The following is a 24,052-nucleotide window of genomic DNA, read 5'->3' as shown; positions in this document are numbered from 1 at the left end:
GGGACCATGGAAAGTTGGCTCCAGGGTGTGTCCAGCTACCCAGTCCTACCCTGCCCAGTCCTGCCCTGCTGGCCACCTTCTAATTAATTTCCTTTCAATGTGCACGAATCTGTGTACCTGGCCTCTAGTATAATACATAAAACACACAATACATATATAAAATATAAATGGGACGAATATTTTAGAGAAAATTTCAGACATATATGAAGAACAGTATTCCTTTTCATAAAATAAAAATTGAATATGCAAATAAACAATCTATTCTCATTCTGTAGCAGGAATCATGGAAATGGGAAACATTCATATCTATAGAAATTTGTTTTAAGTAGTTTCTCTCATAGTGTTTGAAATTACCCTTTCAGGTTGTAATTGGAAGGTGCCCTTGGAGAAAAACATTCCCAAGGCAAATGGGTTGTCAAAGCTATTTCATGTTGACTGCCTAGTGGTCCTCCAAATAATGCTCTGTTTATTATAGAGCACAATGCCTTCTCTTAAGCATTTAATAATACTCTTGTGACACTAGACTGGCCTTTGATGCAGAGCTCTTCTGAATCCTTGCAATATTAACACAGGATGTTTGTAAAACTACTATTGGACCTCCCAATGTGTGAATCTCCTTTTACCTGATGATCAAAACAAAGAAAAGCTAATGGGAGATGAATAAAAACAAATAGAGAATATACTGGTTGCACCATTTTAATAGCACTTGTGCCCTAAACACAAAGATGCACAAAGCTTTGTTCTCCTGGTGCTATCCCACAGTTTCAACTAGTGACCTGTTGAAATATAAACTAATTTAAAAGATATGGTTACTAAGGTAGATAGCTCTTTTTCATTATTTTACCCATCAAAAATTAGTCTTGCTAAGAACAATTTTAAATCGAGTAGAAAGCAATAGTAATGTAGATTTAAAACAATGTAGTTGCAGGAAGTTACAAATTACTTTTAGATAATTTTTGCATACAAAGTGACACTTGCGTGTGAATTCCAAAGGCTTTCAGAGCATATTATTCTTACTTTGTTTTAACAAAAGTGATTTATTTGACTCCACATCATCATTTAATTACATTATTGATTGGCCTTTAAGAAGTCTGGATTTACTTTTGGTACAGTGCACCTTTACATAATAAATAAATTCCTTAGTAAGTAGTCCATTAAAAATCTTCTCCTTCTCCTCCTTCTTCTCCTCCTCCACTGACATGCTATTAAGGTAATACTTAGGTTGTGACTATTGTATATGTTGGATTTTTTTTTTTAGCATATATTAGTTTGTTCTCCTTTAAGCTATTAGTAGCATTATCAATGTTATAACTTACTGCAGGGAAGAAACTGAAAGCAAATGTGACTCTGAAGGAGAGGAAGATGAGGAAGATACAGAACCCTGCCTAACAGGAACCAAAGTAAAAGTAAAGTACGGACGGGGAAAAACACAGAAAATCTATGAAGCCAGTATTAAAAGCACTGAAATTGATGATGGAGAAGTTTTATATTTGGTACATTACTATGGTTGGAATGTGAGGTAAGCAAGAAATGTATTTTCTTATTATTGAAATTTCTTTTCAGTGATTCAAAAAGTTCAAATTAATGTTGTGAAGAGCCAATGCAAATGGTATGTGTATTTACAAAGCACACCTTGTACCCTAATTTTCCAAGATTTCCAACATTCCCACTGTTTACTAGCTGTGCCAATACTCCCAGCCAAAGGTTGCCTAGATCATACCTATAGTTGAACAAGTTGGATGTATTAATCATTTGCAGTGAGGAAGAACGTACAGCATGGAGAACTGTGAGGTGATTCAGTAAGAGGGTATTGGGTGAAAGCCCAGAGTACCACCTTTGGGGGCAGCCGTAGCTCAGGATTCTCTGAGAACATCCTGCAGCACATGGGTGAAGAACCAGGCCCACAGCTCCCAACAGTGCAAATGGGTTTGTTGGTTTATTACATTTATCGGAAATCAGAACTATATCAGGCATTGCAGTAATTCTAAATTGATTACTTTAGAAAAGTGTTAGGAAGGACTTAAGATTTGAACTCCTATTAGGTGATTTGGGGGAGGGTTTAAGGAAATGGGGCTTTCCTCCAGATTGGAAGCTATTAAGACATAGGGTTAATCTGTGATTGGTCATCTTAATAAATGTTATCCAGAAGAAGGGAAGACTAAACCAATGTTAATGCTGTAGATTGGTAAAGAGGCTGCAGTCAGGAAAAGAGGATGTTTGGACATTTTTGTGGCTTGGACAATGTTCCTGTTTTTCTGTGTTTATACACCCTTAGGGGGTGGTCTTGTTTTTGTCTTGATTCATCATAGTCATGTTGTAAGACTTGTCTGATGTTGATGTTCTGTGAAATTGTTCATGTTCAACAGGAGAACAATACAACCTAGCTGTGATGCCAGATCACCTCTGTAGCAACACCAAGGCCCACCTGATAGTACCAGGCTAGTTTTCTTTCTCCTTTAGAAAGGCTTGTATGTTTAATACCTCTGCTTGGTCTGTATTTGTTTGGAACCAGAGTACTCCAAGGTTTCCCTGAATATTCACAGTGTACTCTGTTATACCTCAATTCCCTCATCTCTGAATTGGGGAAGATAAAATACCTACTTTGTAGAGATGTGAGAAATCTTGGTAATACCTGTATTAAAATACAAAATGCTTACAACAATGCTTGGCACTTAGCAATTGCACAAGTAAATGTTAACATTTTCTTTTTCTTTTTAGTGAGTTAGGTTTCTTTCATCTCACATCATTTTAAAGTTGGGTTTATCACATATAAAATATTTTTAAAGCTATGGGTTTATTGCATATAAACCTCTAATTTTTTTTTCTTTTTTCTCAAACCAGCTTGTGCCTTTCACATTTCTGCTAACATTAGAACAAACCTAGTCTGCCTCACTGTTGTGTTGTATGTACTTGTTGTTGAGTTCAGGAGGAAAACCTATATTTACCAACTTTGAGTCACTATCTTTGCAGTTGTGGCATATTAAAGTCTTCTTTTATCCTCAGATTCTAATCAGTTCATTCATCCACTCTTATTTATCGTCTTTGTGGGTCTGTTCTTCTGTTCTGCTTTCTAGAATTTTCCCTTGCTATCATGTTTCTCTAAATTGTTTAATGTTTTACTGTATGACCATTCTCACAGACATTTTATTATATGTTGGCATTCTTCCAAATTAGTTAAATCCCTAAATACTTAACTGGTTACTGACAAGGTTCATGGTTTTTCACTGTCCCTCCATACTCCTAAATGCTGGTATAATTCTGGTGTGCTCATTGACATAGAGCTACTATAATTCCTAGAGAATCTGGTTGGATTTCTAAAATAGGGTGGCATGTGAAACTATGAGGGAAGTACTAGTCTTAGTTGAGAAAGTCTCGGACCACCTTTGGTTGGCAATATTAACGCTGGAAGTACCTACGTGGCATACGGTGGTGACCAGGACCTGCTGTCTTCCAGGTCAGGCCTGTGCTTGCTGGTTATCTCATATGTCCTTTGGAATTTTAGAGTTGGGCAGAGTTACTCACTATTTCTTTGTTAGCCCATAACCAGACACATAACCCTCTTACTGTATTTGCCAGACTATACTTGGTTTTAATATTTACCTGTCTTTCAAACCAGACTGCAAGTTGCATGAGAACAAGGGCCTTCCTATTTTTCTCTATTATTCTTTACATACTTACTCATACATACTACCTGGCATGCAAAGTAGGCCCTCAGTAAATGTCCAAATGAATGAATACTTCTAAGTAAGGTCATAATGGACTGGTAAAATGAAGATATTGGGTTGATTCAGGAGAGATCATTTTCAAACCATAATATAGGTAATCATGATACCATATCAACCAGAACTTGTGGATATTGGAACCATGTCCTTGCTTTGTATAGTAACTAGGTTACAAAATGAGGGTATGGTTTCCATTAACATGATGCAGTTCAAAGCAAGGACTGCCTGTAGTTTTTTGCTTCAGTGTTCAGATTTTGGATTGTGATAGAGTTCTATAAATACCTATATATTTACATAATGTAAGAACTGTTATTTAATTCTAGAAAGTTTAATTTTTTTATTTGCCCCTGATTAGTAACATGGGCTGACTATATTGAAATGAAAAAGTGTTGCCAATATTTTGGAAAAGGTACAGGAGAAATGAGGAGTTTTCAACTTGAGCTAAACAGAATAAACGTATATAAAGGAAATTATCTCTAAAAAATTTCAGTCTTAGAGGTGACATATTTTAGAATAAAATTTTATTAGAAGTACTAGACGCTGGAGAGAGTTCTGTGAGGAAAAGAGAGTTGAAAAGGACTTCATAAATAAATCTGGAACTGATCATATTACAAGTTTGAATTTACCTGACTTATCTTTAAATTATTTGGTCAATAAAATGAATCCCAGTGCAGAATCTGTTTATTTCATTAAGTTCAGGTCTGTGGGAGCTGTGGAAAACAAAGCAACCCAAACAATCTTGAATCTGTTTAGAGTTTGCTTACCTAGCTCTCTTGTCCTGCCCTATTAGTGGCAGGTATACAAAGCACTTTGTACTGTAGCTGGCAAACCCGCCCCTATGCCCTTCACATTTCTGCCAGCACTAGAAACAAACTCTTTAGTTTATCCCACTGTTGCTTTTATTTGATGAATATATTTCAAATAAGTTGTTATTGTGAATTTTTAAAATATATTCTTTATTTTAAGGTATGATGAATGGGTGAAGGCTGACAGGATAATCTGGCCTTTGGACAAAGGTGGACCAAAGAAAAAACAGAAGAAAAAAGCTAAAGTAAGTTCATAGTTCATATCCTTTATGATAGGTACAGTAATTATTCATATTGTGTGTTTATAAATTTGTTTCCTCACTGTAATAATCATAGTGATTCTTTTAAGGCAATTGTGATTTTCTCTCTTATAACCCAGAAGCTAAAAATGTAAACACATTAACACATTGTTTCAGGAAAGGAGAAAAACCAGAGACTCCTAGGACATGGGCATTAAACTCAAATGCCTATATCTGCTGTCTTGAAAAGGGACTGATAGTGACCAATAGAAGGACATGTTCCTCTCCTAGACAGGGTGGAACTACCCCTTTGCAGTGGGATCCAGTCAGGGTTGCCAGAGTTTAGGATTTCCAAAAACAATACTTTTTAAAATGTAAAATCTGATTTTTTTTAAAAAAAAATCTTTACTCCAGGATATATTTTATTGATTTTTTTTTAGAGAGAGAGAGGAAGAGGGAAAAAGAAACATTGATGTGAGAGAGAAACATTGATTAGTTGCCTCCTGAACATACCCTGACTGGGGATCGAACCCACAGCCTAGGTATGTACCCTGACCAGGAATCGAACCTACAACATTTTTGGTATACAGGACAACACTCGAACCAACTGAGCCACCCCGCCCAGGCTGAAATCAATTTTTAAATGTTGGAAGCTAATACTAAGTTTTAAAACATTTACTTGTTGGTCAGCTGTATCCTCATCCACACCCTGAATTTTCAACCTTTGCTGTAGAGATTCACCTAGTGTTTGCCTGTTTTATGGTAGATTTCTTTCTTTTTCTCAGGGAATAGCAAGAAAGAAGGAAGGGAGGTTGCTGAGCAGTTGTATAGCTTTCTAATGCACCAACTCTGGCCTTCACAATATAATTGCAGTGTTAGATATTGTTGACCATCATACTCATATAATTATAAAATAAGTTAGAGAACAATTTGTTCTTAATTATTCGATAAGCACAGATTAGGAAATTGGCATATAAAACACCTAAACTTTTTGAGTTTTTCCTTGCAGAAGTAGAATGTTCATTTTTCATAAGGAATGGGCTCTTCTCATACTTTTTGTTGTTGTTATCCAGAATAAAGAAGACAGTGAAAAAGATGAAAAGAGGGATGAGGAAAGGCACAAGTCAAAACGGGGACGACCTCCTTTAAAATCTACCCTTTCGTCAAACATGCCATATGGTTTGTCTAAGACTCCAAACAGTGAAGGAAAATCAGGTACAAGAATTGCTCGCAGCAATAATGCACACAGCTCACCTTTGTCAAATGGAATGGAAGGTGCTCAATTTTGAGGAGCACTGATTTTTAAGAAAACAATATAAATTAAAAAATGTCGGTTGTGTGAGAGTCATAGAAGGTCATCTAAGTTTCTAATCTCATGCAATTTAAAATTTGATTTGAATAAAATATTTATTTTAGTATATCATGGTTACTTAAAACCTAGTGATAGTTTAATTTAGGCGTACCTTTTCTTGTCAATATCTTAGAAATACTCTTTTAATAGAGGATAGGTTGACAAGAAGTGCATCCTACTGTGTGCTGCACTGTCCTTCAAAGCTTGCACCATGTTTCCTATAATTCAGTGCTGTCCCCTAGGATCTTTCAGCAAAGCTGAGACTATGTTGTTCAAAGAGCATACACTAAGGTGGTATAGACATGTTTTTGTGATGAGTGTAAGTGAACATATTTTATTCTGCTTTTACCTTTTTCCCCACTTTTCTACCTTTATGTTTTTCATATAACTTAAGCAACATTAAATAGTTGCCTTATATATAAAAATGTCCCTGCCTTCAAGGAAAAAGCTATTCTGAACCTACAGTTTTGTTATTAGCCTGTAGGATGCTTGTGTGCCAATTAGGAAAGGGCATTCTTCCTCCTCTGTCCTGCCATCTGCTGGACAGTTGCCATATTACACAAATGCAACATGTCCACAGAGTGAAAGATCTCAGGTGGCATGCCTAGTGCAGTGTGCAACCTATAAAACTATATATAGTAGTCTTGCTAAACTACTTATAAAAGGGGTTATTTTTTTTAAGTCAATCCTTACCCAGGTTATTTTCTCTGTTGGTTTTAGAGAGTGGAAAGGAGGGAGGGATATATATATATAGAGAGAGAAACATCAATGTGAGAGACCCATCAATTGGTTGCCTCCTTCACGTGCCACTGACTGGGGTTGGGGATTGAACCTGCAACCCAGGTACATGCCCATGACTGGGAATCCAACCTGCAACGCTTCATAACGTGGCCAACGCTCTAACCACGAAGCCACACCATGAGTCTATAATGTATAATATATTTTAACATGAGAACAAATGAATTCTAAATTCTGAATATGGTAAAACCACAAAATAAAACTAGGTACCTTTTTATTTACAAAATACATTTAAATTTGCCTTCTTGAACTTCTTTACAATATAAGCACCATGTGGACAGAATTTTTATATTTTATAACTCCTATACAGTCTTAAAACTCTATTTTAAAAATTATCTGACTTTGCCGAAACTGGTTTGGCTCAGTGGATAGAGCGTCGGCCTGCGGACTGAAAGGTCCCGGGTTCGATTCTGGTCAAGGGCATGTACCTGGGTTGCGGGCACATCCCCAGTAGGAGATGTGCAGGAGGCGGCTGATCGATGTTTTTCTCTCATCGATGTTTCTGACTCTCTATCTCTCTCCCTTTCTCTCTTTAAAAAATCAATAAAATATATTTAAAAAAAATTATCTGACTTTAATCAAAATAGTATTTAAGTTTTGAGAATTTAACTTGCTCATTTTGTACATCTTTCTTTCCAGAATTATTTTTAGTAGAATGTCAGATTCCTAAGGACATAAAATGGCCATCACATTTATGAATCACTACCTACTCTAGATCTCAGATCAAACCACTTTATCACTTCATATCTAGTTCTTTGAATTTTCCAAGGATTATCTTAGCCTAAGCATGATACTAGTGCAAATTGCAAAATAGCTCTTTTACAAAATTAAGATAGTAAAATTTTCTATGTAATGTATTTTCACATGGAGTTTAACTTGAAACCCTCCTCCACACACATTTTTTGCACAAGTGTATGATTTATTTTATATCAGAAATTTCTGTAGGAAGGTATTCAGAGGTACATGATTAAGGTTTTTTGGGGTTTTTTTTGTCTTTGGCAGAAATTTTATTACAAAATTACATTGGTAATTGAAATAGAAACTTTTCTAATATTTCCTCTTGCAGACTCTTGTTCATCTGATAGTGAAACAGAAGACCTTTTAGAAAAGAATTTGATGAATGAAGAACTTTCTCCTGATATTAAAGAAGAACTAGAAAAAAACGAAAATTTAAATGATGATAAACTAGATGAAGAAAATCCAAAGATTGCTGCACATGTATTAAAGGAAAATGATAGGACTCAAATGCAGCCTTTTGAGACTTTGAAATTAGATGTTGGAGAGAATGAACAAATAGTACAGATTTTTGGAAATAAAGTGGAACAAACAGAAGAAGTTAAGAAAGAGGCAGAAAAGTCCCCTAAAGGAAAAGGAAGACGAAGCAAGACAAAAGATCTTTCTTTAGAAATTATAAAGATTTCATCATTTAGTCAAGATGAAGCAGGAAATGAACCTCATATAGAAACTCATAGTCTAGAATTTCCTTCATTAGACAGTAAAACCTTTTCTTCTGCTACTGAAGATGAAATTGACCAATGTGCAAAAGAAAAAAAGTTGAAACGGAAAATACTGGGACATTCATCACCAGAGAAAAAAACAAGAATTGAGAACGGAATGGAAATGACAAATAGCATATCTCAAGAAAGGACCAGTGATTGTGTTGCATCTGAGGGAATGAAAAACTTAAATTTTGAACAACACTTTGAAATAGAAAATGAAGGAATGCCGTCATTGATAGCAGAGTCAAACCAAGGCATTCAAGAATTGACTAGTGAGAAATTGGATAGTCCAGCTCAAGAAACTGTAAATACTCCACTGAAAGAAGAAGAGGATACAATGCCTCTGATTGGGCCTGAAACCTTGGTTTGCCATGAAGTCGATTTGGATGATCTGGATGAAAAGGACAAGACCAGTATTGAGGATGTAGTAGTTGAAAGCTCTGAGTCTAACTCTCTTGTTTCTATTCCATCTGCTCTACCTCCTGTTGTACAACATAACTTTTCAGTAGCTTCACCACTTACTCTCAGTCAAGATGAGTCTCGAAGTATAAAAAGTGAGAGTGACATAACCATTGAAGTGGATAGTATCGCTGAAGAATCCCAAGAAGGCCTCTGTGAGAGGGAATCGGCAAATGGATTTGAAGACAGCATCGCCTCTGGTACCTGTAGTATAATTGTTCAAGAAAGAGAGAGCAGAGAGAAGGGTAAGAACTTTACAGGGAGAAAATTAGCCTTTATATTAAAACCAAGTATTAGTAAATTAAGAGTTTAGGAACTCTTGATCTGTAAAATACTTTCCGTTCCTCCCTCCCTCCCTTCCCTTTTTTCTGTCCTTCCTTACTCTCTCCATTCCCTTTCCCCCCACCCTTTTTATAAATGTATGCAATTTATATACATATTGTTTTATATGTGTGTGTGTGTGTATATGTGTGTGTGTGTATATATATATATATAATTCATTTGTACAAGTGAATAAATATACTTGCTGTTGACTTTTCAAGATCTCTTTTCCTTTTCTTCAGGTCAGAAAAGACCAAGTGAGGGAAATAGCGGATTATTGGCAAAAAAGCAAAAGCGTACCCCAAAGCGAACAAATACTGTAGCCAAAAATGAAAAGAATGGAACAGGTTGGTGCTTTTCAATGCTGGCTTATACAGTGTTAATATTTTCAGCAGTTTGTTGGCTTGATCTTTTGTGTCAATTTAAAAATAAATTTGGTTTATTGTATTCTAAGATAGCAATTTTATCATTAATTTTTAATCTGAGGTGCTTGTCAATTTTATTTAGAACTGGAATAGCTGTGATTATTTGTTAAGCCTACTTCTTGTATTTTTTATGTAAAGCAGTTTAATATTAGAGGAATATATTTGGGAAACTTGAATAAAAGAGAAACATTTGCTGTAGTGGTACAAGCAGATTAAGTTTACATTTCTGAATGGGTTGTTTTTCTTATATTTAGAAAAGCCAATTGCTAAATGGCTTGGTAATTTTAAAACATGGGGAAATAAAAACAAGAAAATTAGTAAGTTAATATGAATAGATAACATGAAAAACAGACTTCTGTACAATAAGGAATAAAATTAAGTCATAGAATATAGTAGAAATAAACACGGTGGATTTTGACAAATTAAAGTTTTTCTTCAAAACCTGCCTTCATACAAGTCTGAAAGGGACACTCTAGGTTACACTAGATACATGTACACCTTAGTCAGATGATTAAAGTAAGCACCACCAATAATGGGACAAATTGAACCCATGTACCACCTGACACAATGCAGTAAGAAGAACATAGCAGCACATCTGTGATTTCCTCTCAAAGATGCATAACCTGAATGTAATCATGAGAAACCATCAACAAATTCAAACTGAAGGATATTCTATAAAATAACTTTTAAAATTGTCATGGTCATGAAAATCAAAGAAAGAAGAATTGTTGCAGATTGAAGGAGACTTATAAGATGTGACAACTAAATGCAATATGTGATTCTCACCTGGACCCTATTGCCATAAAAGGACATGACCGGTCAAGTAGAGAAACTTGTATGAGACCTGAGGATTAGACAATAACAGTATATTTGTGTTAATTTCCTGATTTTGATGGTTGTATTATGGTTCTTTGGAGTGTGGTGGTTTTCAAAACATATCCACAAATTTGTTGATACTCTTCTTTTCAAGAGACAAAGCCTAATTCTCTCCTCGATTGTGGGCTGAATTTAGTGACTCACTTCTAACAAAGTGGAAGTGATAGACTACGACTCTGGAGAATAAGTCATAAAAGGCACCACAAATTCCTCCTTGCTCTCCCTTGGATCACCTGCTCTGGGAGAGGTTAGCTGTCACACTGTGAGGACACTCAAACAGTCTATGAAGAGGCCCAGGTTGTGAGGAACTGAACATATCCTGCCAACAGCAAGCAAGAAACAGGCCTCCTGGCAACAGCCACGACATGAGTCACCTGGAAAGCATATCCTCGAGTTCCAGTCAAGTCTCCGGGCACCACAGCCTCAGCTAAAAGCTTGACTGCGGCCTTATCAGATCTCCCGATCCACACCACACAGCCAAGCTGCTCCCAGAGTCTGACACTCAGATACCTCATGAGATATTAAACATTTGTTTAAGATTTGGTGTAATTTGTCCATAACTAACCCAGGAAAATGTTCTTGATTTTAAAGAAATAAGCACTAAAGTACTCAAGTATGGTAGGGCAATTTATTTTCAAATGGGTCAGAAAAACATTTTTTTGGCAGCTGTTCTTATAACTTTTTGTAAGGTTGAAAATGGTCTCAAAATAAAAAGTTAAAAAGATTGAAAAGGAAGAAAGGAGATGGACCAGTTTTACTTTTTGAAAATAATCTTTGGCTTAACTAAGGCAGTGAAGGAAGGAAAAAAAAATCACTAGAACTCAGTTATTATTCGTTATGAGGAATTAACTGACATTGAACACAGGAATATCAGCAGGTTATTGGAAGAGTAATTTAGGGATTGTTGAGTTAGAGGTACCCAGTATTAGGAAAATTGGGGCCTCGAGCTTAGAAGAAAGTCTGTTTTCAGAAGATAGTTGTCGAAGGAGTGCAAGACAATGAGATTGCTATAGGAGAATAAAATGAGAAAAAGTAAAGTACAGCATAGGAAATGTAGTCATCAATATTGTAGTAACTGTGTGGTGCCAGGTGGGTACTGGAAATATCAGGGGGAACACTTTGTTATGTATATGATTGTCTAACCACTATGCCGTACACTTGAAACTAATACAAAGTAATATTGAATGTAAACTGATTGAAAAAAAGAAAAAGGACCAAAAGTATAATTATGTAGGATATCTCTTTATATGGGACAGCCAGGAAGAGTAGAGTAGAAACTGATCGAAGATAAATGAAAATCAGTAAACTAATGGGTTTGAATAAGAAAGGAGTTCCAAATGCTATAGAATATTCAATAAAATTAAAATATATAGTCATTGAATTTGTCAATCATAAGAGTTTGGGACTCTAACAGTAGCACAGTGATGTGATCAGAAGGTGTGGAAATCAAGGTAACAGAGAATTTCTTTGAAGAAATTTGATCCTAAAGCCGTGGTCTGCAAACTGCAGCTCGCAAGCCATATGCGACTCTTTAGCCCCTTGAGTGTGGCTCTTCCTAAACTTTAGGAGTACCCTAATTAAGTTAGTAACAATGTACCTACCTATATAGTTTAAGTTTAAAAAATTTGGCTCTCAAAAGAAATTTCAATTGTCGTACTGTTGATATTTGGCTCTGTTAACTAATGAGTTTGCCGACCACTGCCCTAAAGAGAAGGAAAGAAATGCTGACTAAAGGGAAAGGTTTTCCTCTCCTTCCCTCCCTCTCTAAGGGTAGGAAACATCTAAGCATGTTGGTAGACTGAGAAGAGTTGAAGTTAAATGAAGATGGTGAATTGACATTGGGAATTTCAGAGGAGCTGGAAGTAGATGGTTTTAAGAGTATAGCTAAAGAGATTAGTTTGCCCAAAAATAGTTTCCTTGTTTTGAGGCCAACAAAGGGGTAGCAAGGACAGATACAGGTAGGGGAGGGGCTGGGAAATTGCCTTTTCAGTTGAAAGCAAGGTTTGCTTTTGAGAGAGAATAGGGTGGAAGTAGGGTATGGAGCTTCAGAAACGTAAAATTGAGAGGCAGTTCTAATTTGTTACTAAGTGAAAACCAAAAGCATCTCTAATACAGATTTGGTGAGGAGGGATGTAGAGTTTTAAACAAATGTCTGCTCACATTTTATTATACATGTGTTAAAGACTGTGTGTACATTAAGATCTTTCTTGCCCTACAGGTTTGGCTCAGTGGATAGAGCATCAGCCTGTGGACCGAAGGGCCCCAGGTCCTATTCCAGTCAAGGGCACATGCCTGGGTTGCGGGCTCAATCCCCAGTAGGGGCGTGCAAGGAGGCAGCTGATCAATGATTCTCTCTCATCATTGATGTTTCTATCTCTCTCCCTCTCCCTTCTTCTCTAAAATCAATTAAAAAATATATTTTTTTTAAAAAAAGATCTTTTTTTGTGCTTTTTCATATATATAGTTTTGGTAGGTCCTCTTTATTGATTTTAGAGAGGGAGAGAGAGAAACATCAATGATGAGAGAGAATCATCGATTGGCTGCCTCCTGCACACCCCCTATTTGGGGGTTGAGCCTGCAATCCAAGCATGTGCCCTTGACTAGAATTAAACCTGGGACCCTTCAATCTGCAGGCCAATGCTCTAGCCACTGAGCCAAATTAGATCTCTAGTTCATTCTTTCTCAACAACTTTAGCAAAGTATTCAATAGTATATCATTTTTAACTGTTTCCCTATAGGTAGGCATTAAGATTTTCTTGCTTTTTTTTTTTCTGTTAAAAACTTTGCACATTGTGCACTTATTTCTGTAGGATACCAAAAAGTGTAATTGCTGGTTCTGTTGCATACTGATATTTGAGAGTTATATATTTTCTAATCTGAGTCAATTTTTGTTGTTGTTATAGGACAAAGCAGTGATAGTGAAGATCTTCCTGTCCTAGACAATTCAAGTAAATGTACTCCAGTAAAGCATCTTAGTGTATCTAAGCCACAGAAGCTTGCACGATCTCCTGCAAGAATATCCCCTCACATCAAAGATGGAGAAAAAGATAAACACAGAGAAAAACATCTGAATTCATCCCCTAGGACATATAAGTGGAGCTTTCAACTCAGTAAGAAGCTTATAGAAAACTTGAATGTATATTGTAAAGTGGTATATTCCTTGAAATGTCAAAATGAGGGATAAATGATTAGTAAATTCATTTATTTCAGTTTCCAAATACTATCTTACCAGTAATCATCATTTGTTATCTTAACACATTTCGTACCGCTCAGGAGTTTTCTCGTGTTTCGCATGCCATCTGTTAAGGACCGCTCATGAGTGTTCTCGTTTTTCACGCCCATGGAAAGAGGAGCGAATCTAGATACTTATGTAAATTTTGTTTGGTCCCTCTTCGTAGAGGGAAATGTTTTACGCAGTACCGTATGTTAAAAAGTACTAGGAACTTTAATTGTTTAATTGTTTTTGTAAATAAAAATGTTATAATTATTGAAAAACAACACCTAAAGTGCATTATGATGATTTAAATAACGTAAAGTTTGCCCAAAAACGTGCGGTCCCTGGCATATGTCTTAGAGATTTCTATGCGGTACGCAATGTGTTAAAGACAAATCCATGTCATTTCATAATACTGATTTGTAAAATCTTCACTGGAAGAAAATCTCCAGTTAGGAAATAAGACATGTATGAATTATATGAATCAATGAAACGAACACCCTTTCTAGTATGGAAATAACTAGTAAATGATAAAGCCATCAACATAAAGAAGCTATTTGGATAAATAAAATTATAGATCAGCATTGCTGTGTGTTGATGTTTTCTTACATTTTTTTATTATTTAAAATATCAAATAATGATATTTTAAATGTTTAGTATAGAAATATTGGGAAAGAAATCTTATTCCTGAAATTAATGACATCCCTGTTTATAGAAGCTTATTAGCTTAATATGATAGGTTTTAATAAACTAAAGCTTTTGATGATTTATAAGTTAGACTTCTGATAGAATTGCCATATTTTTCCTGAGAGAATTATTTTTAAATTCTAATTAACTTTTCCCCCCTCTTAGATGAATTAGATAATATGAACAGTACAGAGAGAATCTCTTTTCTCCAAGAAAAACTACAGGAAATCAGAAAATATTATATGTCTTTAAAGTCTGAAGTTGCAACCATCGACAGGAGAAGAAAAAGATTAAAAAAGAAAGACAGAGAAGGTAATTTGATTATAATTTTTCTTTCCTCTATTTTCTAATATATACCCCATCATCTTAAAAGATGTAGGTTTGTCACTCCTTGAATATGGTATACATTTATTAATTGTTGTTTTTAGATTCTTGGTATTTTCTTCTTTGCTGCTGTTAAAGTGAGTCAACAACTGAATCAGAATGAGACTCTTGAAAGAGATCATGAACTGTTTTACAAAATGTGTGATTTTCACTAAATGTGGTGGGTTCTCAAGAGTTTACTTGCTTGGAATTCACTCTTTGCTCAACATTTTACTGGCCGCCTATTAATAGTTACTGTATTATTATGAGGTTCACCAGATTGTTGGGATCATATGTCATTTCCTAAGCAACTACCATATAAGATAATTCAGGTGAACAACATTAATGCATACATACCATGTGCCAGACGCTCTTCTAGGAAGTAGAAGTACAGAGAAGAATGAGATCCAGACTTTGATCTCAAAGATATTAATGTCTAGTGGGACAATGTATGATGAGGGACCCAAGAGTGATAACAAGTATAGGAGTTGGGAGGAGAAATTACTTTGGAGTAGTCATGGGGAGAGAATAGTGTCTGACCTAGACCTTAAAAATGTGTACGATTGCCTCGGCCCGGTGGCTCAGTTGGTCGTCCCATACACCAGAAAGGTTGAAGGGCACATACCTAGGTTGCCAGTTTGGTCTGGGTTGGGATGCATACACTGGAGGCAACTGATCAATCTTCCTTCCTTCCTTCCTTCCTTCCTTCCTTCCTTCCTTCCTTCCTTCCTTCCTTCCTTCCTTCCTTCCTTCCTTCCTTCCTACCTTCCTTCCTTCCTTCCTTCCTTCCTTCCTTCCTTCCTTCCTTCCTTCCTTCCTTCCTTCCTTCCTTCCTTCCCTCCCTCTCTCCTTCCCTTTTCCTCTTCCTATTCCTCTCTTTCTCCCTTTCTCCCTTTCTGAAATTAATTTTTTAAAAGCCAACAAAACATATCCTCATGTGAGTATTGCCCTAGCCCAGTGGTCGGCAAACTGCGCATGGGCCACAAAGTTTCAATCGCACTGTACGTGTGCGCCCGCATGTGGTGTTTTGTGGAAGAACCACACTGAAGTGGCCAAAGAGCCGCGCGTGGCTCACGAGCCGCGGTTTGCCGACCACAGCCCTAGCCGGTTTGGCTCAGTGGATAGAGCGTCGGCCTGTGGACTGAAAGGTTCCAGGTTCAATTCCAGTCAAGGGCACACCCGGGTTGTGGGCTTGATCCCCAGTTGGGGATGTGCAGGAGGCAGCTGATCAGTGATTCTCTCTCATCATTGATGTTTCTATCTCTCTGTTCCTCTCCCTTCCTCTCTAAAATCAATAAAGAAATATATTTTTAAAAATTTATTAATAAATAAAAAGTATAGGATTAATTCCTAGTTAAATATTGACATGTTCATATCTACTCTATCCAAATCCCAACTAAAATAACAGTAAAGAAAATCGAAAGCCTTATACTCACAAGGACAAGAGAATGGCACAGCAGAGTGTGACCGATAAGAAATGTCAACAGCCTATCTTTTGGAAGCTGAGGAGCAGATAAACTACTGTAACTGTCCGAGCAGATAAGGGAATGCTAAAACCTAAGCTTGTTTATTCTTGCAGTAGGACAAAACAAGCCAGTTCATACCACAGCACCCCAGAAAACTATAAAGGCAGGGATATGGGGTGAGCCTGAAAAATGGAGTTTGTTTGAAAATGGAAGGAAAAATTAGATTCTTTTGTCTGACCCTGTGCAGCAAACTACCTTTTCCCACAGCACTGTCAGAGAATAAGGTGGATGATGGGGCTCAATAAGCTTGTATATTCAGGGATATCAGTCACAGGTGAAGGTGAGAGCTAAATGCTAAACCAAAAATACAGTCATGAGTAGAAGTTTGCAGAACTGAATGGTGAGACTCCTATCCTCTTTCCAACCGAGATCTTAGCCTGTTGGTTCCCCGAGAGCCATCAATCAAGTGCATGCTCATTCCTGGGACAAGATGGAAGGAAACCTCTGGAGGAACTGGACACCTAAGAGAAATGGTCTAACATAGATACCAACATTTGGAGGTTCCTGAATCAAAAAGCAAGATCCTTGCCAATAATTACACATGCAGTGCCCACCACTGAAAAACCCTACCTACTATGCATGCACAGCTTCTGGTTAGCTTTTTAATGTCCCTCTCTTAAATATGGAAGCCATAATACCAGATAGGAAAGCCTCTACATATATGAAGACAGAAGCCAAAGTAGAAAAGGAAGAAAAAAAGGAACTTGGAAAAAAATAGACGTACCACATAAAGACACCAAACTATAAATAATATCCAGAGATATAGGAAAGAGATGGCAGTCTCAAAACAAGAATATAATAATAAAATTCAGAGAACAAGACAAATCTGTTAAAATATAAGAGCAGAGCCCAGCTAGCATGGACCAGTGGTTGAGTGTCAACCTATGAACCTGGAGGTCACGGTTTGATTCCTGGTTAGGGCACATGCCCAGGTTGCAGGCTTAATCCCCAGTGTGGGGTGTGCAGGAGGCAGCCAATCAATGATTCTCTCTCATCATCAATGTTTCTATCTATCTCTCCTTCTCCTTTCCTCTCTGAAATCAATAAAAATATTTTAAAAAATATGATAGCAGGAATTTATAAAAAATGTAATAGAATGGATAGATAGCAAAGCTAAAGAAATCCCAATAGAAGGTCAAAAAGACAATAGGAGAGAAGAATGAGAAATATTCTGAATCGTAGGATTTCTAGAAGTACTGAATAAACATAGGAAGTTGTCATCAAAAACAGTATTAAAGATTTCCAGAACTGAAAGATATGAGATAGACAGTTGAAAGGACTCACTGTGACCTCTATGAAGAATAGGAGAGAAAAATTACACCAAAGCACATTATGAAATTTCAGAACCCTATGGATAAAGAGAAGATTCCAAAAGTTTACCATATAAAGGTACATATAAAGAAAAATGGGTCTCAGAATGGCATGAGGTTTCTCATGTCACATTTCATGATGGTAGCATTGTAAACTAGAAGCCAAGCTAAGAAGACAACGTGAGATCCAGCAAACAAGGAATTCCACATAGAGAAACAGTAAGGAAAATCTCAGGATGCTGAAGGAAATTACTAGGCTGACCATTGCACAGCAGTCCTAGAAAGCAACTACTCCAGGAGCAGGATGGGTCAGGAGAGGTGGGTTCTGGGAGGGCTGTTTCTTTAAAAAATAAATAAAAGGTAAATTACCTGCACTGGGAATTTTGTCGCCTATGGCAGAGAGTTAAAGGATGAATTACTGACAGAATGACTTGTGTCATATGTGGTCTTGAATCGTTCTATTCCCAGTGCAACTACAACAGTTTTTAAATATGGAGCAAATGGAAAGGGATATGGTTGAGATAAAAGGGATATGATTTCCATGTTTGTCTTTTCTTTAAATACTTCAAATAGCAAAAAGTCTTTACAAAATTTTTAAACACAAAAAGAAAAAAAGGGCAAGTTAAATTGAAATTTCTTCAGAGAACCCTCAACACTTTTGAGTTTCCTAAAGGTGATATAAGTTTCAGACAATTGAAAAGATTCTCCTTCCCTCTTCTGTTCTTTTAGTTTTTTGTAGTTGAAGTGAGACTTCTATCATACATGTCAAAATTTGCAGTAATGAATTAATGTTATATTGGTAGTACACACACTCTGAGAGAGATACTTAAACAACAATTGAAACTAATTGAAAAATGTTCAATAAAGTAGGAACAATTGACTCAACTGGTATGGCTCAGTGGTTGAGCATGAACCTATGAACCAGGAGGTTTACGATAGATTCTGGGTCGGTGCACATGCCCAAGTTTCAGGTTCGATCCTTAGTAGAGGGCATACAGGATGCAGCTGATCAGTGATTCTCTCTGATCATTGATGTTTCTCTCTCTCTCTCTCCCCCTCTCCCTTCCTCTCTGAAATCAAAAATATTAAAAAAAAAAGGAACAGCCCTCACTGGTTCGGCTCAGTGGATAGAGTGTCGGCCTGCGGACTGAAGGGTCCCAGGTTCGATTTCGGTGAAGGGCATGTACCTTGGTTGCGGGTGCATTCCGGGTGGGGAGTGTGCGGGAGGCAGCTGATGTTTCTCTCTCATCGATGTTTCTAACTCTCTCTCCCTCTCCCTTCCTCTCTGTAAAAAAATCAGTGAAATGTATTTTTTTAAAAAAAGGAACAATTGGGCAAAGATTAGCAGAAAACAGGTGAGTTTTGCAAAGAAAGAGAAGATAAAGACAGGAACTAAAAAATGGCAAAACAGAAGTGCGCAAGCGCCGCCAGCGGCGGGCGGGGAAGTGAGGGCAGGCGGGTCCAGTGACTGCGTTCCCTCCAGGCCACCCATTGCCGGGCTCCCCGCCAGCGGCGCAGCGATGGCCATTTTCAGTGTGTGCGTGGTGAACAAAGCCGGCAGCCCGATTTACTATCTGGACAGCTACGCGCCACGATCCGAGGCAACGTTCAGTTACCCGCTTGATCTGCTGCTCAAGCTACGCGACAAGCGAGTGCTAGTTGCCTTCGGCCAGCGCGACGGCATCCAGGTGGGCCACGCAGTGCTGGCCATCAATGGCAAGGACGTGAACGGCAAGTACACGGCCGATGGCAAAGAGGTGCTGGAGTATCGGCAACCCTGCCAACTACCCCGTGTCCGTATGATTCAGCCGGCCCCGCCTCACCCCCAATGAGAAGCTCATGTTGGCCTCCATGTTCCATTCGCTGTTCGCAATCCACTCCCCGCTGTCTCCTGAACGGGGCAGCTCAGGCATTGAGATGCTGGAGACAGACACATTCAAGCTGCACTGCTTCCAGACCCTGACAAGAATCAAGTTTGTGGTGCTGGCAGACCCTAGGCAAGCTGGAATAGACTCTCTACTCCAAAAGATTAATGAGATTTACTCAGACTTTGCCCTCAAGAATCCATTCTACTCCCTGGATATGCCCATCAGGTGTGAGCTGTTTGAACAGAACCTGAAGTTAGCCCTGGAATTGGAAGAGAAGGCTGGAACTTTTGGACCTGGGTCATAGGCTGAACCTGCAACAATCCCCCACCCCTCCTAAATTCTGAGATCCTGTAGCAGGGGTCTTACTGCGTCCTCTCCAGTGGAAGTCCCAGGCACCTTGTTAGTACACCTGAAAGGGATGGGGGAGGGGGGCTGAGTTTGACGAGGGTACTAATCCCTGAGCCTTCCTACTATTCTCTTTCCCGTATCTGTCATGGTCCTACTTTCCGACTACAGATTTTATTTATGGAGGAGGTAGGCCCATAAGTGCTGTAATAAACATCCCTTTGATCTCAAAAAAGTAAGTAAATAAATAAATAATGGCAAAGCACCTCATGCTTAGAGTAGCAATCCTTCATCTGTGTATGTCCTCCGGGAGAATTATGTTAATGTCACCTGAGGACTTTCTTCTCAGCACCCACAAACACTTCCATCCTTATCCTCTTGGTTCTATCAGATCTGGAAAGCTCCTGTTGCTTATAAGAATGTTGTGTCCATCAGGTGTATTGGGACAGAATAAAGATGGGAGGCCAATGGTTAGCTGCTTAGAGGCAATTCTCTGAGATAAGTGAATTCTCTCGGGTCCTATAGCCCAGAGATAAAACAGGAATCTGATGTAGTGAGAATTGATCTCTGGTTGGTGTTTGTGATATGGGGCAAGGTGAATTCCTCCTAGGGACCTTTAAGTAGGGGTTTAAGAGTCCCAGGCCCTCGCTGGGCAGCTCAGTTGGTTAGCCGTGGTTGGCAAACGGTGGCTCGAAAGCTACATGCGGCTCTTTGGCCCCTTGACTCTGTCTCTTCCACAAAATACCACGTGCGGGCGCGCATGTACAGTGCAATTGAAACTTCGTGGTCCATGCGCAGAAGTCGGTATTTTGTGGAAGAGCTGGTATTTTGTGGAAGAGCCACACTCAAGGGGCCAAAGAGCTGCATGTGGCTCGCAAGCCGTGGTTTGCCGAGCTGCAGTTTGCCGACCACTGGGTTAGAGCATCATCCAGATTCACCAAGGTTTGGGGTTCAATTTCAGGTCGACACATACAAGAAGCAACTAATGAGTGCATAAATAAGTGGAACAACAAATCAATGTTTCTTTCTCTCTCCCCCCTTCTCTCTCTCTAAAAATCAATAAATAATAAAAACAAGGGTCCAGGAGTCTAGGGATTTAAAATAAAAAAGAGTTTATGTCTTTTTAATATTTAAATTTTATATTGCTTTTTTTTTTTTTAATCTGAGTTACTTTACTGACCAGAGACTGATTCTACTCATTTGAGCCAAAGTTTTTTGCTGATAGTTTGTTATTCCTACATGCAGCATCTAAGAAGACTACAACTGAAGTGAATAATGTTAAGAATTCCTATCTTGCCAGTGACTGGGCATCTTTGCATAACAGTTTTTGAGTCTAACGTAGTTGTTTTGATTCCACAGTGTCTCACGCAGGAGCCTCCATGTCATCTGCTTCGTCAGACACTGGAATGAGTCCCTCATCATCATCTCCCCCACAGAATGTACTTGCTGTAGAATGCAGGTGATACTCGTTTCTCTGCCTTCCCAGCAGTTTGCTGCCATGGACATAAATCCCAAACTCTGAAATACAACCACAGGAAGCACTCAACTGGCTTGACATTGCTAAGTATATCCTGTCGGCCCTTCCAGGCTGGATGGTATCTATTCCCTTCTTTTCTTTTTTCTGTTGCAAAAAGTAAGCTGATTAATAATTGAAATGTAGGCAGCCTGATGTATTTGTCATAATTTTTCCTCCATTTCTTTTCATTTTTTGTGAAGATAGAAAAAGGGCACTTAGAAAATATGAATTTGTATAATAAAGCTTTCAGGTGTTATAGAAATCATAGACAGGCAAGTGCACATGATAAACATCAAAACATTATCCAGCTGAATAGTTACTGCTGCACTTTCACTAAGGTGGACTGAACACTTGGTGAGTAGGGGGTTTATGTTGTGTGTTTTTGTTTTTTATTATTGTCGTTGTTCTTTTTTATTTTTGTGGAAGCACTTGCTATGTAGAACTGCCAAAGTATATGTTCAGCAGTGTGCCCAGGTTTAAAGGTGTAAATGGGACAAAATAAATTGTGAAAGGAAGTGTAGTTGACTGAAAACTACAGTTGTAATAAGTCTTCCACTTTTTATAGTATTTTTGAGCACACAATTATGCAAATATTTTAATGTTTATTAATGTTTACAGTGGAATTGTGAATAAGTTTTCAGTGGACTATCTTATCCCTTGACAAAAATATTTTGTCTTTTTTCTATGTAATTTCAGAGTTTTTATTTTGTTACAAAAAGACAAAAATGAAATATATAACAACAATGAAGTTATTTAACAAGATTTCTAAAGCTGAAATTTTTGTGTAAAATAAGGTATTATCTTGCAACTTGTTAAATATATTTATTCAGACATTGGATGTTGTATTTTTATGTATTTTTTAAAATATTAATAAAATTGAAAAAAAGAAAATTCTAGGTTAATTCACTCTTTGGATGACAATAGCTCTCAGCTGTCCCTCTTACAGGAGGCTGCACCAGCAGCTCTGCCTGTACTGAAGGGAGTCTGTCTCAGTCCTTCAAGCAGAATGATCTATGAATGGGCATCTGGATCATTAAAGTACATCCTCTTTTAGACACTTTGGCAGTCCTAGTATTTAAACTGTTTTGAGGATCAAATTTTTGGTTGCCCTTAAGATACTGTGTCACAGTTTTTATGTTTGCTATACTGCCGAATGAATTTATATCTCCCAAAGTTGAGATGCAACCAAGTAAAGCAATTATGTATGCTATGTCTGTGAATTGTTCCACAGACTGATACATTTTGTAAATAATTCTTCCAAAATCGTGTATTTAAAGCAGTTTTGCCATATACATTATGTAAAAACGTGATTTTTTAAAATCAGTTTTTAAATTCATGTTTGTACATTGAAAGGGTTTTTTTTTTAACTTCCTTATCTGTGTTTAATATGCTGTAGAGTAATAACCTAGATGCTCTAGACTGTATATCAGGATCTGATTTACAACAACCAAGTCAGAGCCAAACACTAGTGATGGCATAGCATTACTAAAATAATTGTTTCTTAATTTCATTTTACCACATTGTGAACTTGTGATTCAGATTCCTTCCATTTTCACAGAAAATTAAAAACAAAAAAGTACTCTTGTAAAATGCACTTCTCTGTCTTTTCTTTGCAAAGCAGAAGTATTTCAATGTAAAATAAAAATGGAGCTCAGTGGGCAGTATTAATAAAGGCCATGTTTTAAACATAGGCTTTATATATTTAATTTTCATTGAAGTGATTGTTGTTTTCCTAAGTGCCAGTAATTTATAGTTGGAAAATCAGACTTCAGAAAACAAAGCATATTCAATATATTCTTCAGTTTTCACAATAAAATTTTTCTAAAACTTAATTATAAAATTGAGAGAAGTGTGTCATTCAAATCCAGTTGGAAGAAGGAGGCAACCTTAGATTCAGACATTAGATATTTTCCTTAGATTAGACATTAGATATTAGATTCAGACATTAGATAAATCAATTAACGATTTCCTTGAGTAACAATTCATTAAATCTGAGAAAACTAGTTATCAGCTTGGATATTGTCCCTTCTAATTGATATAAATCTAGTAATGAAGTATTGGGACTTTGTTACAGAGAGCAAAATTATATATTCATTGGGTATATGGACACTTAAAATTCTTTTATTTGGGCCTAGAAAGTCTTATGAAAGTAAGTGAATATTGACTAGGTATTAAAATTGAAGAGAAGATAGTAAGTGAATATTGATTAGGTATTAAATTCAAATATTGGGCATATTTTGAGTTTAGCTTAAACTTTGAGTAAACAATCTTGCACGTGACTAAAAAAGTAAAAGTATAGGTACTCGCAGGAGCATGCCCACATCATTCCCTGTCCCTGTCCCTGTCCCTTCCCCTGTCCCATCCCCCTTCCCCGCCAGGGCACTTTACCATCACCTTCCTCATGCCCAAGCTCCTAGGGCCCTTCCTTTGCCTCTATAACTTGTTCCTAAGCTCATTTCTTATACAAATTGCTGCTTCTTCCTCTGTGATTTTTATAAATAAATGTTCTCTTATTTAAAAGTAAAAGTATAAAGACACTCTAATATCTAAAGTGGAAGGTGCACCCGGCTGGTGTGGCTCAGTGGTTGAGCATCGACCCATGAACCAAGAGGTCAATTCCTGGTCAGGGCACATGCCCAAGTTGCAGGCTTAATCTCTAGTAGGGGCTGTGCAGGAGGTAGCCAATTGATGTTTCTCTCTCATCGATATTTCTATCTCTCTCTAAAA

At 37.5% G+C, this 24,052-nt stretch overlaps 1 protein-coding gene and 1 pseudogene across 4 annotated transcripts in view; both read left to right on the top strand.

The window, feature by feature from the left end:
* Positions 1 to 23,013, top strand: part of ARID4A (AT-rich interaction domain 4A) — a 68,244-nt gene extending 45,231 nt beyond the window's left edge. For 3 of the 4 annotated variants that reach the window (XM_059694962.1, XM_059694978.1, XM_059694971.1), the window contains exons 17-24: positions 1,322 to 1,519; positions 4,689 to 4,773; positions 5,841 to 5,982; positions 7,983 to 9,119; positions 9,438 to 9,542; positions 13,400 to 13,606; positions 14,563 to 14,709; positions 21,169 to 23,013. In XM_059694962.1, coding sequence (XP_059550945.1) covers positions 1,322 to 1,519; positions 4,689 to 4,773; positions 5,841 to 5,982; positions 7,983 to 9,119; positions 9,438 to 9,542; positions 13,400 to 13,606; positions 14,563 to 14,709; positions 21,169 to 21,272 — 2,125 coding nt within the window. In that variant the 3' untranslated portion in view covers positions 21,273 to 23,013. The remainder of the gene's footprint in view (positions 1 to 1,321; positions 1,520 to 4,688; positions 4,774 to 5,840; positions 5,983 to 7,982; positions 9,120 to 9,437; positions 9,543 to 13,399; positions 13,607 to 14,562; positions 14,710 to 21,168) is intronic. The other variant, XM_059694985.1, reaches the window with a different exon arrangement.
* LOC132233785 (trafficking protein particle complex subunit 4-like) lies at positions 18,746 to 21,161 on the top strand (annotated as a pseudogene).
* Positions 23,014 to 24,052: the final 1,039 nt, after the last annotated feature.

The sequence above is a fragment of the Myotis daubentonii genome, chromosome 1, assembly GCF_963259705.1.
Source record: "Myotis daubentonii chromosome 1, mMyoDau2.1, whole genome shotgun sequence".
In the NCBI taxonomy this organism is placed as follows: Eukaryota; Metazoa; Chordata; class Mammalia; order Chiroptera; family Vespertilionidae; genus Myotis; species Myotis daubentonii.
The sequence above is the reverse complement of the archived record's forward strand: the minus strand, read 5'-3'. Positions and strand labels throughout refer to the sequence as shown.